At 42.9% G+C, this 19,029-nt stretch overlaps 1 protein-coding gene across 5 annotated transcripts in view; it reads left to right on the top strand.

The window, feature by feature from the left end:
* Nucleotides 1-19,029, top strand: part of FRMPD1 (FERM and PDZ domain containing 1) — a 143,986-nt gene that overhangs the window by 104,370 nt on the left and 20,587 nt on the right. For 4 of the 5 annotated variants that reach the window (XM_046021776.1, XM_046021777.1, XM_046021775.1 and 1 more), the window contains 4 exons: nucleotides 3,904-4,061; nucleotides 4,967-5,069; nucleotides 7,994-8,039; nucleotides 16,029-16,136. In XM_046021776.1, coding sequence (XP_045877732.1) covers nucleotides 3,904-4,061; nucleotides 4,967-5,069; nucleotides 7,994-8,039; nucleotides 16,029-16,136 — 415 coding nt within the window. The remainder of the gene's footprint in view (nucleotides 1-3,903; nucleotides 4,062-4,966; nucleotides 5,070-7,993; nucleotides 8,040-16,028; nucleotides 16,137-19,029) is intronic. The other variant, XM_046021779.1, reaches the window with a different exon arrangement.

The following is a 19,029-nucleotide window of genomic DNA, read 5'->3' as shown; positions in this document are numbered from 1 at the left end:
GGGGCTATTATGAATATTATTGCTATGAACATTTGTGTGCAAGTTTGTGTGGACATATGTTTTCATTTCTCTTAGGGATATACAAAGGAGTGGCTTCGCTGGGTCATATGGTGTTCAAGGTTTAGTCTTTTGAGGAACTGCCAGACGATGTCAGGGTTCCATTTTCTCCACATCTTCGTCAACACTTGACCTGTCTTTCTGGTTATGGGCATCCTAGTGGGTATAAAGTGGTATCGCATTGCAGTTTTGATTTGCCATTCTTCTCATGTCCTTACTGGTTGTTGGTATGTCTTCTTTGGAGAAATGTCCACATAAATCGTTTGCTCACTTTTTAATTGAGTTATTTTTCTTTTGCGTTCTAAGAATTCTTTATATAGTCCAGCTGCAAGGTCCCTATCAAATATATGATTTGCAAATGTTTTCCCCCATTTTGTGGATTTTTTTCACTTTCCTTATTGTGTCCTTTATTTTTTTTAAGATTTATTTATTTGAGAGAGAGAGAGAGCACATACGAGCATGAGTGGGGGGAGGGGCAAAGGGAAAGGGAGAGAGACAATCTCAAGCAGACTTGCGCTAAGCTAAGTGAAGAGCTGGATGTGGGACTTGATCTCTTGATCCCTGAGATCATGACCTGAGCCGAAATCAAGAGTGAGATGCTCAAACGACTGAGCCACCCAGCAGTCCCTTAACTGTGCCCTTTGAAGCACAAAAGTTTTTAACTGTGATGAAGTTCAGTTTATCTCTGTTTTCATTGTCGCTTGTGTTTTTGGTATGTATCAGCCTGGCTCCTAATACACATTCAACTAATCTATTTCAATGAGTTAGTGAAGGCTTTTTGAGCCTGTGTTTAGTGCTTTTATCCTGTAACTGCTAATCTTTTTTAGCGCCAGCAATCCTCTTTACTGATCATTTTCTAGTGTACTGTCATCTTCCGTTTAAAAACAAGTGGGACATCTCCATTTCCTGTGTTTACTATGCCTCTTACTGTTTTTCCTTCTCTGATAACTATCATGTGCATTTTGCCCCCCCCCCACGTTAAATACTAGAAATGTCTAGGGTATCCTTCCTGTTGCTCTTTTTAAAAAGAACGTAAATGTGTGGGGCGCCTGGGTGGCTCCGTGGGTTAAAGCCTCTGCCTTTGGTTCAGGTCATGATCCCAGAGTCCTGGGATTGAGCCCAGCATCGGGCTCTCTGCTCAGCAGGGAACCTGCTTCCCGAGCCCTCTGCCTGCCTCTCTGCCTACTTGTGATCTCTGTCAAATAAATAAATAAAATCTTTTTTTAAAAGTCAACAAAAAATTCTGGGGGGAAACTGGTTACGATAAAAATATATGAAAAATGAGTATAAATACATGCAGTAAAATACCCGGATTTCACAGGCTCAAAGCAAGAGAATTGACAACTTACACATAAAGAAATAAAGTCAGTAAATAACATGGAAAATGCACAACCTTATTAATTAAAGAAGCACTACTGAAAGGGCTACAGAGTACTATTACATGTCAACTAAAGCACCAAATATAAATAAAAATAATAAAGCCCAACATGTGTGGGCCTTGGGATTTAAAGCTGACCATATAAATAAGCTATTCAACCTCTCTAGAAAACAATTAGAGAAATTGTAACATGAATTTAAAATTTGGTCATTTTCTTCAACCTTCTGTTACCATTCTGACTGCCATTCCTCAAAGTAATAATGTCAAACAAAAAAAATAAATTATTATTTGTATTAGACCATGAGCTCCTAAACGACAAGGGTAGTATCTATCTATTCTGTGTTCCCCAGGCCTAGTAAAATCCCAGAATAGACTGCCTCTTAAATATTCAAATATATTTGTCATAGCTTCATTTAGAATAGTGGAAAAATATGAAGTAACTCAACAGAGTATAAACCAAGCATAACAAAGAATTACTCCAAGACTCTTCATCAGTGAAGTATCACAAGCCTCAGAACTTTAGACACACATGGAAATATAGCTTAGAACATACCCTTTCAGGGCATCCTCTAAACTATAGTTCAGATTCCCTTCCTAAGGGAGAGCTTGGATTATTCTAGACCTAAATTCTTGAGTGCTGAGGGAAGATCTTTTGCCCACAGGAGGCATTTGTGCTTACTAGGTGAATATGTGCGCAAAATACTGTATACAGAAAGCAGGATACAAAACAGTACTTGAGGGGCTCAAGTGGGTTAAAGTGCTCAAGTGGCTCAAGTACTTGGGTGGCTCAGTGGGTCTCTGCCTTCAGCTCAGGTCATGATCTCAGGGTCCTGGGATCGAGCCCCACATCGGGCTCTCTGCTCAGCAGGAAGCCTGCTTCCTCCTCTCTCTCTGCCTGCCTTTCTGCCTACTTGTGATCTCTGTCTGTCAAATAAATAAAATCTTTGAGAAAAAAAAAAAAAGAACATAAATGTGATTTTTGGCACCCAGTATACTATATTATTATTTGGAAAGGCCCTTTCGTAGCTTTAAGGTTTTGTTTTGTGTTGTTTTTTAATCAGGGATGGCTACTGGCTTTATTCACTGTACATGTTCAGTTTTCGTTTTCTTCCCTCTCATTAGATCTCTCTGCAGACACTTCTCTGTGTGACCCCTGTGCTTGTGTAGGAGAAATCCTCTCTTTGTCTCTAAGCCGGCTGGGTCAGGTCATCATCGGGTCAGACAGCTTAAATCAACTCTAAGCTGGGGTGTGAGAAGCTCCTTGATGGATAATGGGCATGAGGTCTTGTACTTGGCTTTGTCCCATGCATTTTAGCTCCCTGAAGCAGTTTTTGGGTTCCCCTATTCTTGTTGAAATTTGAGATCATTATCACTGACATGTGATTTTCAGATAAGTGGGGTCCTGTTGCATTAAGCAGAGTTCCTGACAGTATTTGGTAAATGGATGAGAATAAATGATAGGGCTTAACGGCAGAGCCCCTGGGGAGCTGTTACTCCTCCACATTCTGTCATTTATTATGACAGTAAATGCCTCATCTCGTCCCCATTTGACCCTTCTCAGAAAGGACCACTGACTCGCAGGGGGGAAACGTCATTTGCCACAGACAAATGAGAAATAGCTCCCGACTTGTGGTTTTGAGAGAAAGAAAATACAGACTTTCAACTTACCTACTCTTAGATTTATTGAGAACATACATGTTTTTAAAGATCACTCTAGGGGGAATGAATCTTCACTCTCTGGGATTTCCTGTTGGAATCCTCACAGTTACCTAGTTGAAAGGGAAGTGGAATTCATCAGAAAGCACAAAAGAAAAAACAAAATCACCAAAGGAACTATCCATCTGTGGAATTAGTCAGCCTCAGACATCTAAACGGAACAACACTTCCTTCCTGTTCACAGTCCCTGTTTTTCCTCTTCTGTGCTTCTACTGAAGTGCTGCCTCCTGCCTGATGCCTGGCCACGTGTACCTGCATCCCTGCTTCCTTGTGTCTCTGCATCACCCCCCACGCCCTCCCTCCACCGCATCCCCGCATCCCTGCATCCCTGCATCCATCCACTCTGCCGCAGCTACTGAATATCTTCTGTGCCAGGACCTGGGATATGTAGATATACCCTCGACATCTCTCAAAGTGCAGCTCGAATGTCCCCTCTTCCAGGCAGCAAATGCTTTCCTGATTTTTTATCCCACAACCCACAAAGTTAGAACTGCTCTCCTCCTTCTCTGAGTGCCCAGAGCACTTCACGACCTCTGTTCTAGAGCCTGGTACTGTGTTCAACTGGGTGTTCCATGCACCGGTGTCTGTGCCTTACTTAGCCCTCTCAAGAGGAGCTTTGGGGTGTTCTCCGTGCTTCATCTCCCTCCTCCAGGATGCCTAGGGCTGTCCCGGTTTGTGACCACTACTTACAATCCCCTCTGTGTGTGTGTGTGTGTCTCTCTCTCTCTTTTATAATACTCCTTCTCTTCCAGGGCTAAAGTTGCCGCAGCTGATGGGACCCCCGGGATCCCAATCCAGACCCTCACGCCTGTGAAACACACAGTAAAAATAGACAAAGATGCCCTCCTCCAGGACTATGGATTTCACATTTCTGAGAGCCTTCCCCTCACGGTGGTGACTGTCACAGCAGGTAGGGGTAGACTGGGAAGCAAGAAAGGAGTTTGGTTTTTCAGGAGGGGGAGAAATAGCCCTGGATCTCTTCCCATCTCTCTGTCCTAGAACATAATTTCAAAAATGCTACCGCAGGGAGTTAGAAAGGGCATGTCTAATTCTGACCTAATTCTGGCTAGAGCTTTGTACCTTTCTTTGGTGCTGAGGTGGGGGTGGGGGGAAGCCCAAGTGCACCTGCTGATCGGAACCCCAGGTTCCTGCTGGCCTGGAGCAGGGCTTTGCCCACCCGTGGCTCCCTAGCCAGTCTCGGGGTAGTGACAGTATTTGGATCAGCTGGACCTCTTCTCTGAAACCCTGCATGGTCCGAGCTGGGGAGAGTTGCTGGCCAGAGAGTAATAGAAATTATTGATTTGTTTTCACTTGAGTCTTTGTAAGATATAGGCTCTATCAAGGCGAAGAAGAGCAGGCTGGAAATGTCTAGTATTTTTTTCCATACATTAGCTGTGTATTGATGTTAGATCTGGACTTAGTTAAAATCTACTAATTTCAGTTTATACACACACACACACACACACACACACATATGCGCACACACACATACACACACACACACACACACCCAGAGTTCTTTAGAGATGAATGCAGTAAATGGCTAGCTCTGTTGATTCTGGGGGTTTCTGCTAGTTTTCTTTCTCAAGACAGTCTCCTACTATCCCTTGAAGGTGATGGATGATAGGTACATTATTCACGTTTTGTAAACAGGAAAATAGATCCCTGTGAGCCCAAAGCTGGGTGGGGGGTAGGAAGGGGGGTGAGCTGGTGCCCAGGGCACTGGATCAGCCTCCCATTCACTTATACTACAGTGACACACAGGGCCTGGGCCCTCCTGGCGTGAACACCAATTACTTCTTCTCTGTCCAACAGGAGGCTCTGCTCATGGCAAGCTTTTCCCCGGTGATCAGATCCTCCAAATGAACAACGAGCCTGCCGAAAGCCTTTCCTGTGAACGAGCAGTCAATATACTGAGGTACTAAATTGCCTCCGTTACCCGCAGAGTCACACAGATGATCACAGAGCAAAGACGGGTGACAGGAATGACATCATTGATCTCCCCCCGGGGTTTTAGTAGGGTCTCTTCTCCTTGAAGTGGAGGCAGCAGCCTTGTTTGAGAATTTGGTCTCCGTCACTGTGTGTGTCATCTGTCTAGAAAAGGGATTGGGGAGGGGGGACAACCCCCTGCTATGCTAGGCACTGCACGAGGCACAGCAGGCGGTGGGGTTAAGAATAATACATGGAGGGGCGCCTGGGTGCCTCAGTGGGTTAAAGCCTCTGCCTTTGGCTCAGGTCATGATCTCAGGGTCCTGGGATCGAGCCCCGCATCGGGCTCTCTGCTCAGCGGGGAGCCTGCTTCCTCCTCTCTCTCTCTCCCTGCCTGCCTGTGTACCTGTGATCTCTGTCTTTCAATTAAATAAATAAAATATTAAAAATATTAAAAAATATTAAAATATTAAATTAAAATAGTAAAATAGTAAAAAAAAAATAATACCCAGTGAGGATTTCCGGGGTTGTTCTAGTGTGATGCTAAATCTGTCAGTTCTTCTTGAACCCTTCTGATAGCTCTTCTTAAATTCCTGGTTGGTATATTGTAGTTTCACTGATATGACAGAGGCCACCTTCTGCCCAGTGGCATCGTGACTTGTGTCGATGCCTCGCCTTCTGTCTAGACCGTGATCTCCCTCAGAGCCAGCACACAGTGAGTGCTCAGTTGAATGAGCAGTGATTGCTCACCCTGGTTTTAAGACAGAAAAAGGTCAGCGATAGGCGTGAAGAGGGCTGACAGACATCTTGTAGGCCCCTACAGCCTCCGTCATTTTTCAGTTAAATTAAGAGACATGAGAAATAGAGTTACACGAAAGCCAACTTGAAGATACTTATTATGCCTTTTTTGGTGAGTGGTGTTGGGTGGTTTTCATTTCTGGGGGCCTATTGTGGACAACACACACTGAATGATGAGTAAGAGGGACAAAGTCAGAGTGAGACAAAATGAAAAGGCAGGATACGGTCTCCGCCCTCAGGAGGCACACAGTCTCTCTGTGCAGAGACACACACAGAGGCAGCTTACGGTTTACAGAGAATCCATCAAAGTGTAGAAAATAGTATCCTTTCAACCAAGCCCGATATTGCTTCCAGATTGCCAGAGGATAAGTTGAGTGGGTGGGACAGCCCCGATGGGATTTGATGATTTCGTTTCTACAGAATGAAGCATGGTGATGGAAATCATGAAGTTTGGTTTCTCAACTATCGGGTGATTTTTTTCTCAAAGATGATCAGTGCTCGCAAATTAAGTTTAGATTTTCAGTGACACTAATATTTCTGCCAGTCTAGATCAAACTCTGACTAATAAGCAAAATTATTCTCAGTTTAAAACAGTAGGCCAGAATGTGGGTGTGTGGGTAACATTGAGCCTGGCCTGTTTCCTGAGCAGCTGGGCAAGGAGCCCTGTGGGGCCAGGGGAAGGCACTCCCCTCACACCGCAGACTGAGAGTACGGACTCGGACTCTCGGGTGCACCCGTGTGAGGTTGAGGGCAGACACTGCCTCAAGAGCAGCAGAGGAAAGGGGCTGTAATGGCTATAGATTCCTCCAGCCTTTGGGGAAACTGGGTTTGACAAAACAGAGGAGTCCAGAAGGATTTCAGCTGTACCTTTAGTGCTGGGTAGAATTTGGCCCACAAGAGTGGAGGTGAAGGGTGATCCAGGCAGAAAATTGATAAGCAGGAATTACCAGGTGGGGTCAGTTTGACTGAGGCACTAGATGCCTACTAGAGGAAACTTCTGGGAAGTAAGGCCCACAGGGTGAAGGGTCTGGAATGCTGACACAGCAAGTTCAGGTGTCAGTCTCCGGGTAGAATAGGGAGGCACTGAGGACTCCTCAGCAGGGCTGGGACTTGTGCCGGAAATCTGTGCTCTCTGTCATACACTGCAGGAATCCCAGGACCCCAGGACTGCTTTTTTTTTTTTTTTTTAAGCTTAGTTCCCAGGGCCATTGCCACATACAAAGAGAAAAAAATCAAGGAAAACATGGTACAACAGAACCTCTCTACTCCCTCCAGATATCTGGGGGACCTGAATGTCCTTTTGAGAGCACTTGGACCTTGGTTTGTTGTGGATTATCTTGGGAAAGGCCTGTTCTTGTATAAAATGGAAAAGAGGCAATCCCTAGACACTTCAAAACTGCAAGTTGATTTTACCCATTTTTTTTTTTTTTTTTTTTTTTTTTTACCCATTTGAGGAAACAACACACCAGCAGCAATTGGCCTAAATGTTGGACTAAATGACTTTTCTCACTTTGAGAATATGTAAGATGATGACAAGACAGAAATGTCTAGTATCTTGATATGGGATTCGGCTCATTGCACTGATTTTGTGGGCCCCAACACTGCGAGCTGGTTGGCCTTTAGCTGATAAATGTGATCCGCATTCATTCATTCAATTTAGTGAAATGTTTAGCCTAAGTTGTCTGAAACAACAAACTGAGTTTTCTGTGTTATTGCTATGTTTTCTCATAAAAACATTTTTTGGACATAAACCTAGCCTAGTGGTCATACCAACTGCATGAGTTCCCCATCATAAAGACTAAATTAAATCTAAGTGACTTAACTAAGTGGCTGTAGGTATATACTAGATGGTAGAGGCAGGTGTCTGAAGAATCCCTCAAGGTTGGCGGGGGGAGCACTCTGGGACAGCTTCAGCTCCTGTGCGGACCCTTGCTTCCCTCTCATCTTTCTCAGTTTTGCTGAGCCAAAGAAGCTGAAGCAAATTAGGCTGCTTTGTAATTCTGCCAGTCTTTTTGACCCTGACACACATGCACACATCATTATCATCATCATCATCATCATCATCTAAAGTCATGAAATGGTTTTATTTTTTATTCTTTTTTTTTTTTTTTCCAGGGAAGCTGAAGACTCTCTTTCCATCACAGTTGTTCGCTGCACATCGGTAAATCTCTTTCTATGTACTGTTAGTTTTACCTTTCTCAGTCCCAAGACCCCAAATCCCCAGTAGGATATCAGTTAGAGAATAAACAGGAAAGGCAAGTGGCAGAAGGGACAGCAGCCAGGCAGTGAGTGGGCGGGCAGTCACTGTTGCCTGAAGATAGCCGATGTGTTGGTGCTGTGGAGGAGAGACAGTTATGGGTCGGCCCAGGCTTCCAGAACTTGTGGTGTAGCCAAGGAGACAGATCTAGAATTATGCAGAGCGGGACGATGACAAGGGCACCATACTGCAAGCGTTAAGTTTATGTGTTATGACTTTGGGCAAGTCATTAACTTTTCAGTTTTCATTTCTGTAAGACAGTGATGATGGCAATAATTGTCTTGTCTCCTTAATGGGTTATTTTGAGGGCCAAGTGAGGTGTTGGATGTGAGTGTCTTGTCAGTCCTAAGCTTCATCGCAAGGCAAGGTGTGGCATGGACGGTATGCTGAGAGGAAATGGCAATCCTAAAAACCACAGGCCAAGGAGCCCTTTCTCTGTGATACAGGGAAAAGTACATAATCAAGTCCTGAGAGAAAGAACTACTAAGGAGAAAGCATTGACAGAAAATTCTCATTCTGAGAGACTTTAATTCATATCTCTTAGCCTTGGCCAAGTAAAGATAAAATAAATAGGGGCATGGAGAATTTTAGTAATGCATTTAATAATCTAATGTAATTGACCACCTACCACTCTATCAAGAAAACTCAATAAATTCCCCAAATGAGAAACTATATAAGTCTCTTTTCCAGAATATAGTGAAATAGAAATTAGTAACTACCAAAAACTTAATTAAAACTGTCCAGCCTTTTGGAAATAAAAATGCAATCTCCCCTGGGGCGCCTGAGAGGCTCAGTGGGTTAAAGCCTCTGCCTTCGGCTCAGGTCATGACTCAGGGTCCTGGGATCGAGCCCCGCATTGGGCTCTCTGCTCAGCAGGGAGCCTGCTTTCCTTCCTCTCTCTGCCTGCCTCTCTGCCTACTTGTGATCTGTCTGTCAAATAAATAAATAAAATCTTTAAAAAAAAATGCAATCTCCCAAGTAAAGATGGATTCAGACAGAAAAGCAAAACTGCCATTATAGAGTAGTTTGAAGAAAATTTAAAATTGGAAGTGTGCTCTTTAAAAATTATGTGCAGTCAAAGCTATACTCAAGAGTAAAATGTATAGCTGTAGGTGATTTTATTATTGAATAACGAAGTAGATCAAGTGAATATTTAGTGCAAGAAGTTGGAAGAAAAGATTATAAAACAAACATAAGACAAAATAAAGAAAACTAGAGAAATCAAAATCTAAATGATACTTTGGGAAACAAAAATTATAAAGTTGATAAATCCTAGTCAGTTCGTTAAGGGAAAAATAAGAAAAAAGGAAATCTGCAAGGAAAAGAAATAGGTGGACCCTATCCTATGTGAAAGAAAGTAGAATATTATGAAGGATGTAAACATTTTTTAAAAATGTAGAAAGAGAAACATACCATGTTCTTTGATGGGAAGACTGTTATGAATACATTGGCTGTTCTTATATTAATGTATATTCTTACTGCAAATTCAAACTCCCAATGGAACTTGTATTTGGATTTTGGCAAAGTTTATTGAAGTGAGAATTATCAAGAAAATCTTTTTTTAAAAAAATAAGATTTTATTTATTTATTTGACAGAGAGCACAAGCAGAGGGAGTGGCCGGGAGAGGGAGAGGAAGAAGCAGGCTCCCTCCTGAGCAGAGAGTCGAACTCCGGAATGATTCCCAGGACCCTGGGGTCATGACCCAAGCTGAAGGCAGATGTTTAACTAACTGAGCCACCCAGAAATCCCTTATCAAGGAAAAAAAAAAAGGTAATGAGGTGCTTGGGTGCCTCAGGCAGTTAAGTGATTTCAGCTCAGGTCTTGTTCTCAGGGAGGTAGGATCAAGTCCCTGAGCCTCTGTGCTCAGTGGGAGAGTCTGCCTGAGGATTCTCTTTTTCCCTCTCCCCGCCCCTCCACCTCTCTCTTTCTCAAATAAATGAATAAATCTTTATAAGATAAAAAAAATTTAAATTTAAAAATTTTTTAAAAGAGTAATGAGGATGGCCCTGGTATAGTCGATTTTAAAACTAATAAAGCTAAAATAATTACAACAGTATGATATTGATGAAATGGTTTGACATGTCAGTGTAATCAAGTAGAAAGTCCTGGAATACGTACTGATATAGGAATATAGTATGTGAGGGGCACCTGAGTGGCTCCGTCAGTTAAGCAGTTAAGTCTCTGCCTTTGGCTCAGGTCATGATCCCAGGGTCCTGGGATCAAGGCCTGCATTGGGCTCCCTTCCCTCCACCCCCACTGCTCCCCCTGGTTTTACCTCCTCTTTCTCTGTCAAATGAATACATTAAAAAAAAAAAAAAAAGAATTTAGTTTGTGAAAAATATGGCATCCCAAATCACTGGAAGAAAAGATAATTATTTACAAAATCATTCTAGGATATTTCTTTAAGTATCTGAAAAAAAAATAGTCCCATCACACCATTTGATGTAATAATAATTACCTATAAAAAACATTAAAATGTAAGCAATATGAATGAGTGTCTATCTGGCCATTGGTTATGGAAAGAATTTCTAACTATCAAGGGAGTGGGAAGAAGCACAATGAACAAACAGCTATTTGATTATGTGAAAAAATTACATTTTTCTGGTCTAAAAAGTTCAGAACACTAAAAAAGCAAGGAAATTGTGGTCCCTTCTCATTGTTGACAAGTACTGTTTTTTGTTTTTATTTCTTGGAAATAAAATAGGGAAAAAAACCACTTAAGTAAGATTAAGATGTTTGCCATAAATATGACAGACCAAATGTTTTATGGACAAATAAACAGAGATTCTTCTGAACAGCATTTGTCTATGAAATAATGTGAAACCAGTGTGTAAAAAACAGTATACTGAAAGCTAATTAGTATAAATGGTGGTACAGGTGGTAAGAGATTCTTTTTATTAAAAAAAAGGGAGAGAGATTCTTTTTATATAATTGATCAGTATCTTTATAGAGAACATCTTAATCTTAATTATGTGGGTTTTTTCCCCTGTTGTTTTCAAGAAATGAAAGCAAAACACTTGTTAGGTAAATAAGAGGGAACAACTTATGGTTGTATCCTTTTAAAAATGAAAAGCGTAAAGAGAGGACAATTAACATGTTCCAGGAGGACTCTGGAGATTCCTCCGAGGTTCCCAAGCAGAGGAGGGTGTGAATGTTGTGCTCCAGGGGTTCTGGGGGGGAAGCTGATATTGGCCCATGGCCTGAGAAATGGCCTGAATGTTGTCCAGCCCACTCAGCCTCTCATCAGGAGTTACATGATCATAAGACGAGTGATCATTTATTCTTACATCAACAAGGATGCTCATCTTTGCCATCACAGGTTCTTAGAGTTCTCAAATGGCTTGAAATTGATTAGGAATTCTAAAATCCAAAATTGGGGGGGGTGGGGCTTGGCTGACTCACTCAGTAGAGCGTGAGACTCTTGATCCCAGGGTTGTGAGTTTGAACCCCATGCTGAGAATAGAGATTACTTAAAAAAATCTTTAAAAAGTTGGGGTTCCTGGGGCACCTGGGTGGCTCAGTGGGTTAAAGCTTCTGCCTGCAGCTCAGGTCATAATCCCAGTGTCCTGGGATCGAGCCCTACATCGGGCTCTTTGCTCAGCAGGGAGCCTGCTTCCCTTCCTCTCTCTCTGCCTGCCTCTCTGCCTACTGTGATCTCTGTCTGTCAGATAAATAAATAAAATATTTAAAAAAAAGTTGGGGTGCCTGGATGCCTCAGTCTGTTAATGGTCTGCCTTTGGCTCGGGTCATGATCCCAGGGTTCTGGGATCAAGCCCTGCATCAGTCTCCTTGCTCAATGTGGAGCCCAAGTCTCCCTCTGTCTGCCACTCCACCTGCTTGTGCACTCTTTCTTTCAAATAAATAAATAAGGGACACCTGGGTGGCTCAGTCATTAAGTGTCTGCCTTCGGCTCAGGTCATGATCCCAGTGTTCTGGGATCAAGCCCCACATTGGGCTCCCTACTCAGTGGGGAGCCAGCTGCTCCCTCTCCCACTCCCCCTGCTTGTGTTCCCTCTCTTGCTGTCTGTCAAATAAATAAATAAAATCGTTAAAAAATAAATAAATAAATAAATAAATAAATAAAATCTTAAAAAAAAATAAAATGAAATCCAAAGTTGGAATAGTAATTACTGTTTCTGTAGGACTTGGAATTTTATGGGGAAAAAATATATATGTTTAATTGTAGAGAGCTGTATTTTTATTTGTGGTTTATAATGTGTCAGATGCTTAGCTGACTGAGCCACCCAGGCGCCCCAATCCTGTTGTCTTTATGAATTGACATTGGCCAGTCTAGGGCAGAGAATGGTAAAAAAGATACAGAACTTTTCAGCTTGTCCCTTTCGGTGTCCTTTTAAGCATTAGCTCTTAGTTCAGCAAAAACATGCACAGAGAAAGTCTGTATCAGCTCAGGTATTCTACTCTCTGATGGATTAATTTAGAACCCAGGGAGCATCTAAATATCCTAGAATAATGAGGACCTCATATTCTTTAAAGTATCTCTTTTTAATATTCGTTGGCCCAAGTGAGTGGTTTGCAATGTCTTTTAGATGCCAAAGTATACAGCAAGCAGAGCTCCTGTTTGGTTATAAAAGTATAGGACCCGCGGCGGGGCCTGTGGATTGGGCATTTCTGTGACAGAGGGTGTGTTCTTCCTCAAAGCGGCTAGATTCATGGTTGGGTGGTTCCAGATATGAGAGAGATCCTTCTTCCCTCTGATTCCCACCAACTAATGCTCGTCAGGGCAAGTCTACGTTGTATGAAATAGATTAGCAAAGGTTTGAAAGAAAGCAGGCTGTGGCCTCCTCTCCAGACTCACTACTGTTCCATCAACACTCTTCATCTGTGATGCTTCTCTGAGTTCTCACTTCTCTGATAGCTCTCTGCATAGATCCTGGCTTCACGGTGGCCTTCCCAAATGGTGGCACCCAGAAAGGAATACAGTTCCACCTAAGGTCAACGTGTGAAAGTGCCCAGGGAATGGAGAGAGCACATCTGACATGCACCGAAAATGCTAGCGAGGTCCAAGATGGGGTTAAGATTTTAAGAGGCCCAGTCATGCTGTTGGCTTGGGTGAAACTTGTGGTTGACTGAAAACTGAGGTTTTGATTCCAAATGAATCACTTCCAAGCCATGCTGTGCTATTGATTTTTTTTTTTTTTCCTCAATGCCACACTTCACAGTAATCCCTGTCAAATCATGTTGCTTTGGCCCAGTGTTGTGGCATGCTGAGATTTGACAGTCAGGGAATTACAGAACTGAAGGGTATATTTGTACGGTCATCAGCTGTACTCATTCTCCCTTCCTGTCAGGATCCACCTCTTCCCATGCCTCCCCTACTTCCTCCAAATCCCCGGCCAGTTGATTTTCTTTAGTCTGATCCAGCTCTGGGTCTCACTCTTGCAGGATTGCTGTCCCCAAGGCAAGAGAGAATACCAGTTTGCCTCCTCCTTCCACCCACCACCACGGATTCTTTTTCTCTCTGCATCTCTCCCTGTTCTGCCCCTGGTTTCTCATTCCTTTGATTCTCTCTCCATCTCTCCCTGTTCTGCCCCTAGTTTCTCATTCCTTTGAATGACAGTTGTACCTGTCACTTTGACCCCTCACTTTTTTACTCTGTTCCCTTCAGCTCTTGACAGCCCTGCCCTCTTATACCTTCTCAGTGCTTCTTGTTAGTGGTATTTTGGCCTCTGGTCCTTAGAAGCCCCTGCCCCTCAATTTTTCCACACACCTGTTTTAGATATCTAGTTTCTTTATCTTGCCTCCCAAATTTCTGCTGCCTGAGATCTGATGATACCTTGTAGCTCTGTATCATTCACAGGTTTGGCAAGTACACATTCTCTGACCTCATCCAAGCCATTGCTAACAATCATTGTTGGACGCTGAGCCAAAGGGAGCCTGAGTTGCTGAGTTAAATCAGGACAATTTTGAGCGTAGGTCAACTAGTCTTGAATCCTCCTAATGGCTCTGCATCTGGCCTTCTCCACAGGGGGATTATAGGAGACCTTATCAAATACTTTGCAAGAATGAAGGAAAACTACTATATCCCCAGGACCCTGCCTTACCAATCTGGAATCCCATCTTCAAAAGAAAAATGAATTTGGTTGGCTCTGACTTATTCTTGGTAACTCCATATTGGTTATTAGTGATCCATGACTAAAAGCTCTCTGACCACCTTTTATCTTGAATTCTGCCAAGAAATAATGACAAGCTTACCAATATGTGTTTTCCTTAATCTTCCATGTTCATTTTCTAGGAAACTTGATACTTAAGCATCTTTAGTCTCCTGATATTTCTTCCATTTTCTCTTCTGTGGATGATACCAACTGTTGTGTGTAATAGTCTAGGGGCCCCTAGATTCACTGGTATAGGTGTCTTGAACTCATTCAAAGCATCTGGTAATTTTATCACCAATTTTGGGTTGTAACTTTCTTTTTCCCCTTATTGCTTCTATTTCTTCTAACTGGAAAAATCATTCTGCTTGAAAAAGAAAGCAAACAGAGGTTAAGTAATTTTTGAAGTTGAGAGATTACCATATGGGTATACCTCTTCCCTGGGAACATTGTTATTTCCCCTTCTCCTTTTACTAAATTTTTAAAAAGCAAACTATATATTTGAGATACTGAATCATAGTCGTGAACCCTGTTACACCAAGGCTCTAGTTATCTGTGAGATCAAATTTATCTTGCATTAAGAATTCAAGGTCACTTCTGGGGCACCTGGGTGGCTCAGTGGGTTAAGGCCTCTGCCTTCTGCTCAGGTCATGATCCTGGGATCAAGCCCCGCATTGGGCTCTTTGCTCAATGGGGAGCATGCTGCCTCATCTCTGTCTTTCTCTCTCTCTCTCTCTGCTTGCCTCTCTGCCTACTTGTGATCTCTGTCTGTCAAATAAATAAAATCTTAAAAAAAAAGAATTCAAGGTCACGTCTTCACTTCAGGTGCTTAATGGCATTGGTCTGTTGATATGTGAGGCCATGAGCATGGTTTCCTATAGTTTCTCTGACTGTTGTTATATCTCTCTTTTATGTCAGCTACATAAAATGTGGTCCAGAGCTCCATCTTGAGACTCTTAACACATGTCCCTTTCTAGAGCCTGGCGTAAAGGACTAACCAGATCAAGAAATGGAGCATGCCGGGCTGGGAATAACATATCAGGATTCCATCCAGGAAGATCACATGGTTGGTCTAGATCATGCAAGCTTGCTGTTCACTGTGTCACAATGTAACCTCCTATGGTCTAGGCTAGGGGCTTCATCACATACTCATACCAACCTGTGATGACTCTTTCTACCTCTGGGGAAAGAGGGTACCACCGAAAAGATGAGAAGGGCAAAGAGCAGCCAAGGATAAATCACAGGGGCCAGAGCTTCAGGGATCCCTGGAGTTATTCGGATCCAACTTTCCCATGGTCCATTGGAAAACTAAAGGCTGGGGAGGAGAGATGACTTGGCCAAAGTCACATAGAGTTATTTTGTTTTGTTTCTCTCTCTCTCTCTCTCTCTCTCTCACACACACACACACACACACACACACACACACACACACAACTGGTTTACCTCTCTAAGAATTTGTGTTTGAGGTAGTTCTCACAACTGCTGAGTAGCAGAACTCGGGCCTTCTTGTTCGTAAGCCAGTTTTTGTCTTTGTCGTACACAACAATGTTGCTAGCGTACCGAGTCCTTGGCTGTTCTCAGACACATCAGAGCATTGTCCGGGTTGGGATCCCTAGATGTTATGAAAAGAGATGATTAGTGGGAGGCTGTCTTCCTCTGTCGGTTTTAACGGCGGCCTCAACAGCTGTCAAGGTTGGTGCTTTTGTTTTTAAGAGATGAGAAGGTGCGTCATGGCTTTTACAGAAGTCCGGTTCTAAAATATGTCATGGTAATGTTTTGCAGGGAGTCCCCAAGTCATCCTTCCTGACTGAGGAGAAGAGAGCCAGGCTAAAGACCAACCCCGTGAAGGTGCACTTCGCTGAGGAAGTGCTTGTCAGTGGACACAGCCAGGTGCGTCTCTAGTCAGGGCCTTGAAATCACTCTCCGTGAAGCTGGTGAGCCGCCTCTTGGCACCAACCTCTTTGAGATTCTAGATTCTTGCAGCACAGAGGGGATACCGAGGGAGTGTGGTAGGTTTGCTAGAGGCTCTGAGCACCCTCGGCAAGGTGCCTGCAGACTGTGGACAGGGAGAGAAGCACGGAGTGTGGCTGTCTGTTATTCTGGGACTCCATTCTCTTGCCCATGAGATGCCAACAAGTTCTAAATGATAATTTCTCATTTTGAACCTTCAAACCTAGTGTTCCTGCTGTATCAATATCAATAGTAGTGGTGGGAGTGGTACAGACTGGCTTTCCCCCCGCCCCCCATGAACCCAGTATGTGTTGAACTTCTGTTATATGAACCTGAACTTTTGGGGCACATAATTCTTAGCCATCACGATATCCAGCAAGGGAGGTATTTTAATACACGAGGAAGCAGAGGTTTAGAGAGTTTAAGAGAATTAACCTCTGAGATCATAAACAAGAGAATCTACAAGCCAAGTCTGTGTGACTTCAGTTCTTTTGTTTTTCCTGGAACACACCGTCTAGTCCTTTTCGATATGGAGACATCCAGGATTGGGGGTTCAGAGGACAAATTTGTAAAGGGAAAGTATTGGCAGGAGTTTGATATTTTTAATGTGGACTGTTGGATTAAAGACTCATTTATTCATAGTTTATACATTTTCTTCCCGATGGTCTGAAGCTATTGCCATTCTGAACTGAGCAATCAATGCTAGACTTCGAAGCTCTCAAGTCAGAGCTTGTCTTTATCTGGTCTTCTTGCTGTAGGCACCAGCAGATGGGGCATTGTGGCCATTTTAACAGAGGGCCCAGAGTCCTTATTTTCTACCTCGCCTGCTACTTAACAGACCTGACCTTCGTTAGACCTGAGAGTGGAAGGTAGATTTGTTCATGAAGGGGCCAGTGGGAGGCCTAAGGTGTTAGAAAAGACCAAGACCTTGTCACCCGGCCATGTTTGTTTCTCTGTGTGTCCATGTTTGTGGAAATGTGTAGCAAATTTGTATAGCAAAATAAATTTAGATGCAGTGTGTGTTTTTAGGAGTAATACACAGTGACGAGAAGTGGGGGCTAGAATCAAATCATAGGACAGGTAGAGAATAAGAGTTCTGCAAACATGAATCCCATCACTAGGATCCTCTGTTAAAATAGCTGCCATCCCCCACTCACTTGTATTGTGAGAAAACCAGGTGAGGACAGGTTTTGACCTGAACTGGCTACAAAATCTGTTTCAGAGTTTTTGTAGGGGTGAGAGTTTAGAGAAAGAGGGTTCTAAAAAGGTATCTCTGGGGAGACTTGCGGTCAGAGCACCAAGTCTCTGTATCAGTCACATAAGGCAGAAACAACAAAACCAGTGAGAGTTCATCCCTGTGATGTACCTATTAAAAAGTGATAAAATTGAGGCGCCTGGGTGACTCAATCAGTTAAGTGTTCAACTCTTGGTTTCAGCTCAGGTCATGATCTCAAGGCCGTGGGATCAGTCCTGCTTAGGTTCTGCCCGCAGTCAGCGGGGAGCCTGTTGGAGATTGTCTCTCTCCCTCTGCCCTGCCCACATGTACTCTCTCTCTCTCTAAAATAAAAAAATAAATCTTTTAAAAAAATAAATAAAAGATGATAAAATCCGTCATTAACCTTTTCCCCTGAAAGCAGGATAAGGCCCCAGAAGAATTTAAAATAATAAGCTAACACTTGCAAAATGCTAAACTTTGCTAACAGTTTAAGAAATGCAAAGGGAGACATGAAAAGTGCCGCTTCACATTCAGTAAATGAGCACAAATAAAGAAAACAAATGGAAGGCCTGATACTGACCAGGGAGCCACGGTCATGTATTAGCTGGCGGCTTTGTCAGTTGGTTTCATGTCAGAGGGAAAAGGCAAGCATAACGAATGCCATAAAAAATGTCGCCCAAGGATCACATTCCTATCAATTTAGTCTATAAAATAATTTAAATGCAAAAATCCCTGTGCTCAAAGATATCTATGGTACTGCTATTTAGAAAAGAAAAAAATTTTTTTTGAAAAGAATGCTCGAGGTCTAGGGCCAATGAAGGCTTAAATCCATTCTGAGATTTCAAACCGATAGAACATTAGAAGTCCATTAAAATCACAAACATGAAACTCCCAGGAAAAAGTGGATGAAATACGTATCGAGTAAAAAATAAAGATAGAAATCATGCGTGCTCTATTATGGCCACTCTCTAAAAACGATTTATGGGTACAGATAAAAATTGGAAGAAGCCTTAGAGAAAAGTAAATGGTGGTAGTTATGTGATGCTGCCGTGGTTGTATTTTTTTGGTAATCCCAAATCGTGAAGTCCCATGGAAGAAGGTTTGCCCTTGGGAAATCCAAAGATGAAGGTCATTCTAAACACCCAAAACCAGATAAGTGAGAGGAGAACAGAGAGCAAGCAGTTTGCGGTCCCCCATCCCGGATGGTGAAGCCAAACTGTGATCCGAACATACCCCCCCTTTTTGCCGTAAAACTACTGTGGTTTTTCTTAAGTTATAGAGTGAGGAGTGTGAGTCTTACCAAAAGGATAAGAGTCCCCTTGCAGTTAGAAGATACAAAATTCTCATCTGAGGTGGATTGTCTGTTTTTTTTACAAAAAGATGATAGGTTTCTCTACCCAGGTGGGCTTTATACCCAAAGTCTTTGAAGAGATTAAAGCTGGAGTTAGTTTTAGCTCAAATCTTGGGACTCTGGAATGGCTTGCTCACTGATTCTGGAGGACACCAACCCCCAGGGCCCTCTTGATTTGCAGCTAAACACGCAGGGGTCACTTTTATGAGGCCCAGCCTTGGGGGGATTCTCTAATCCCAAAGGGAACATTCTCTTGCCTTGCCCAG

The sequence above is a fragment of the Meles meles genome, chromosome 11 (genome assembly GCF_922984935.1).
Source record: "Meles meles chromosome 11, mMelMel3.1 paternal haplotype, whole genome shotgun sequence".
NCBI lineage: Eukaryota > Metazoa > Chordata > Mammalia > Carnivora > Mustelidae > Meles > Meles meles.
This window is presented reverse-complemented; position numbering and strand designations above follow the sequence as displayed.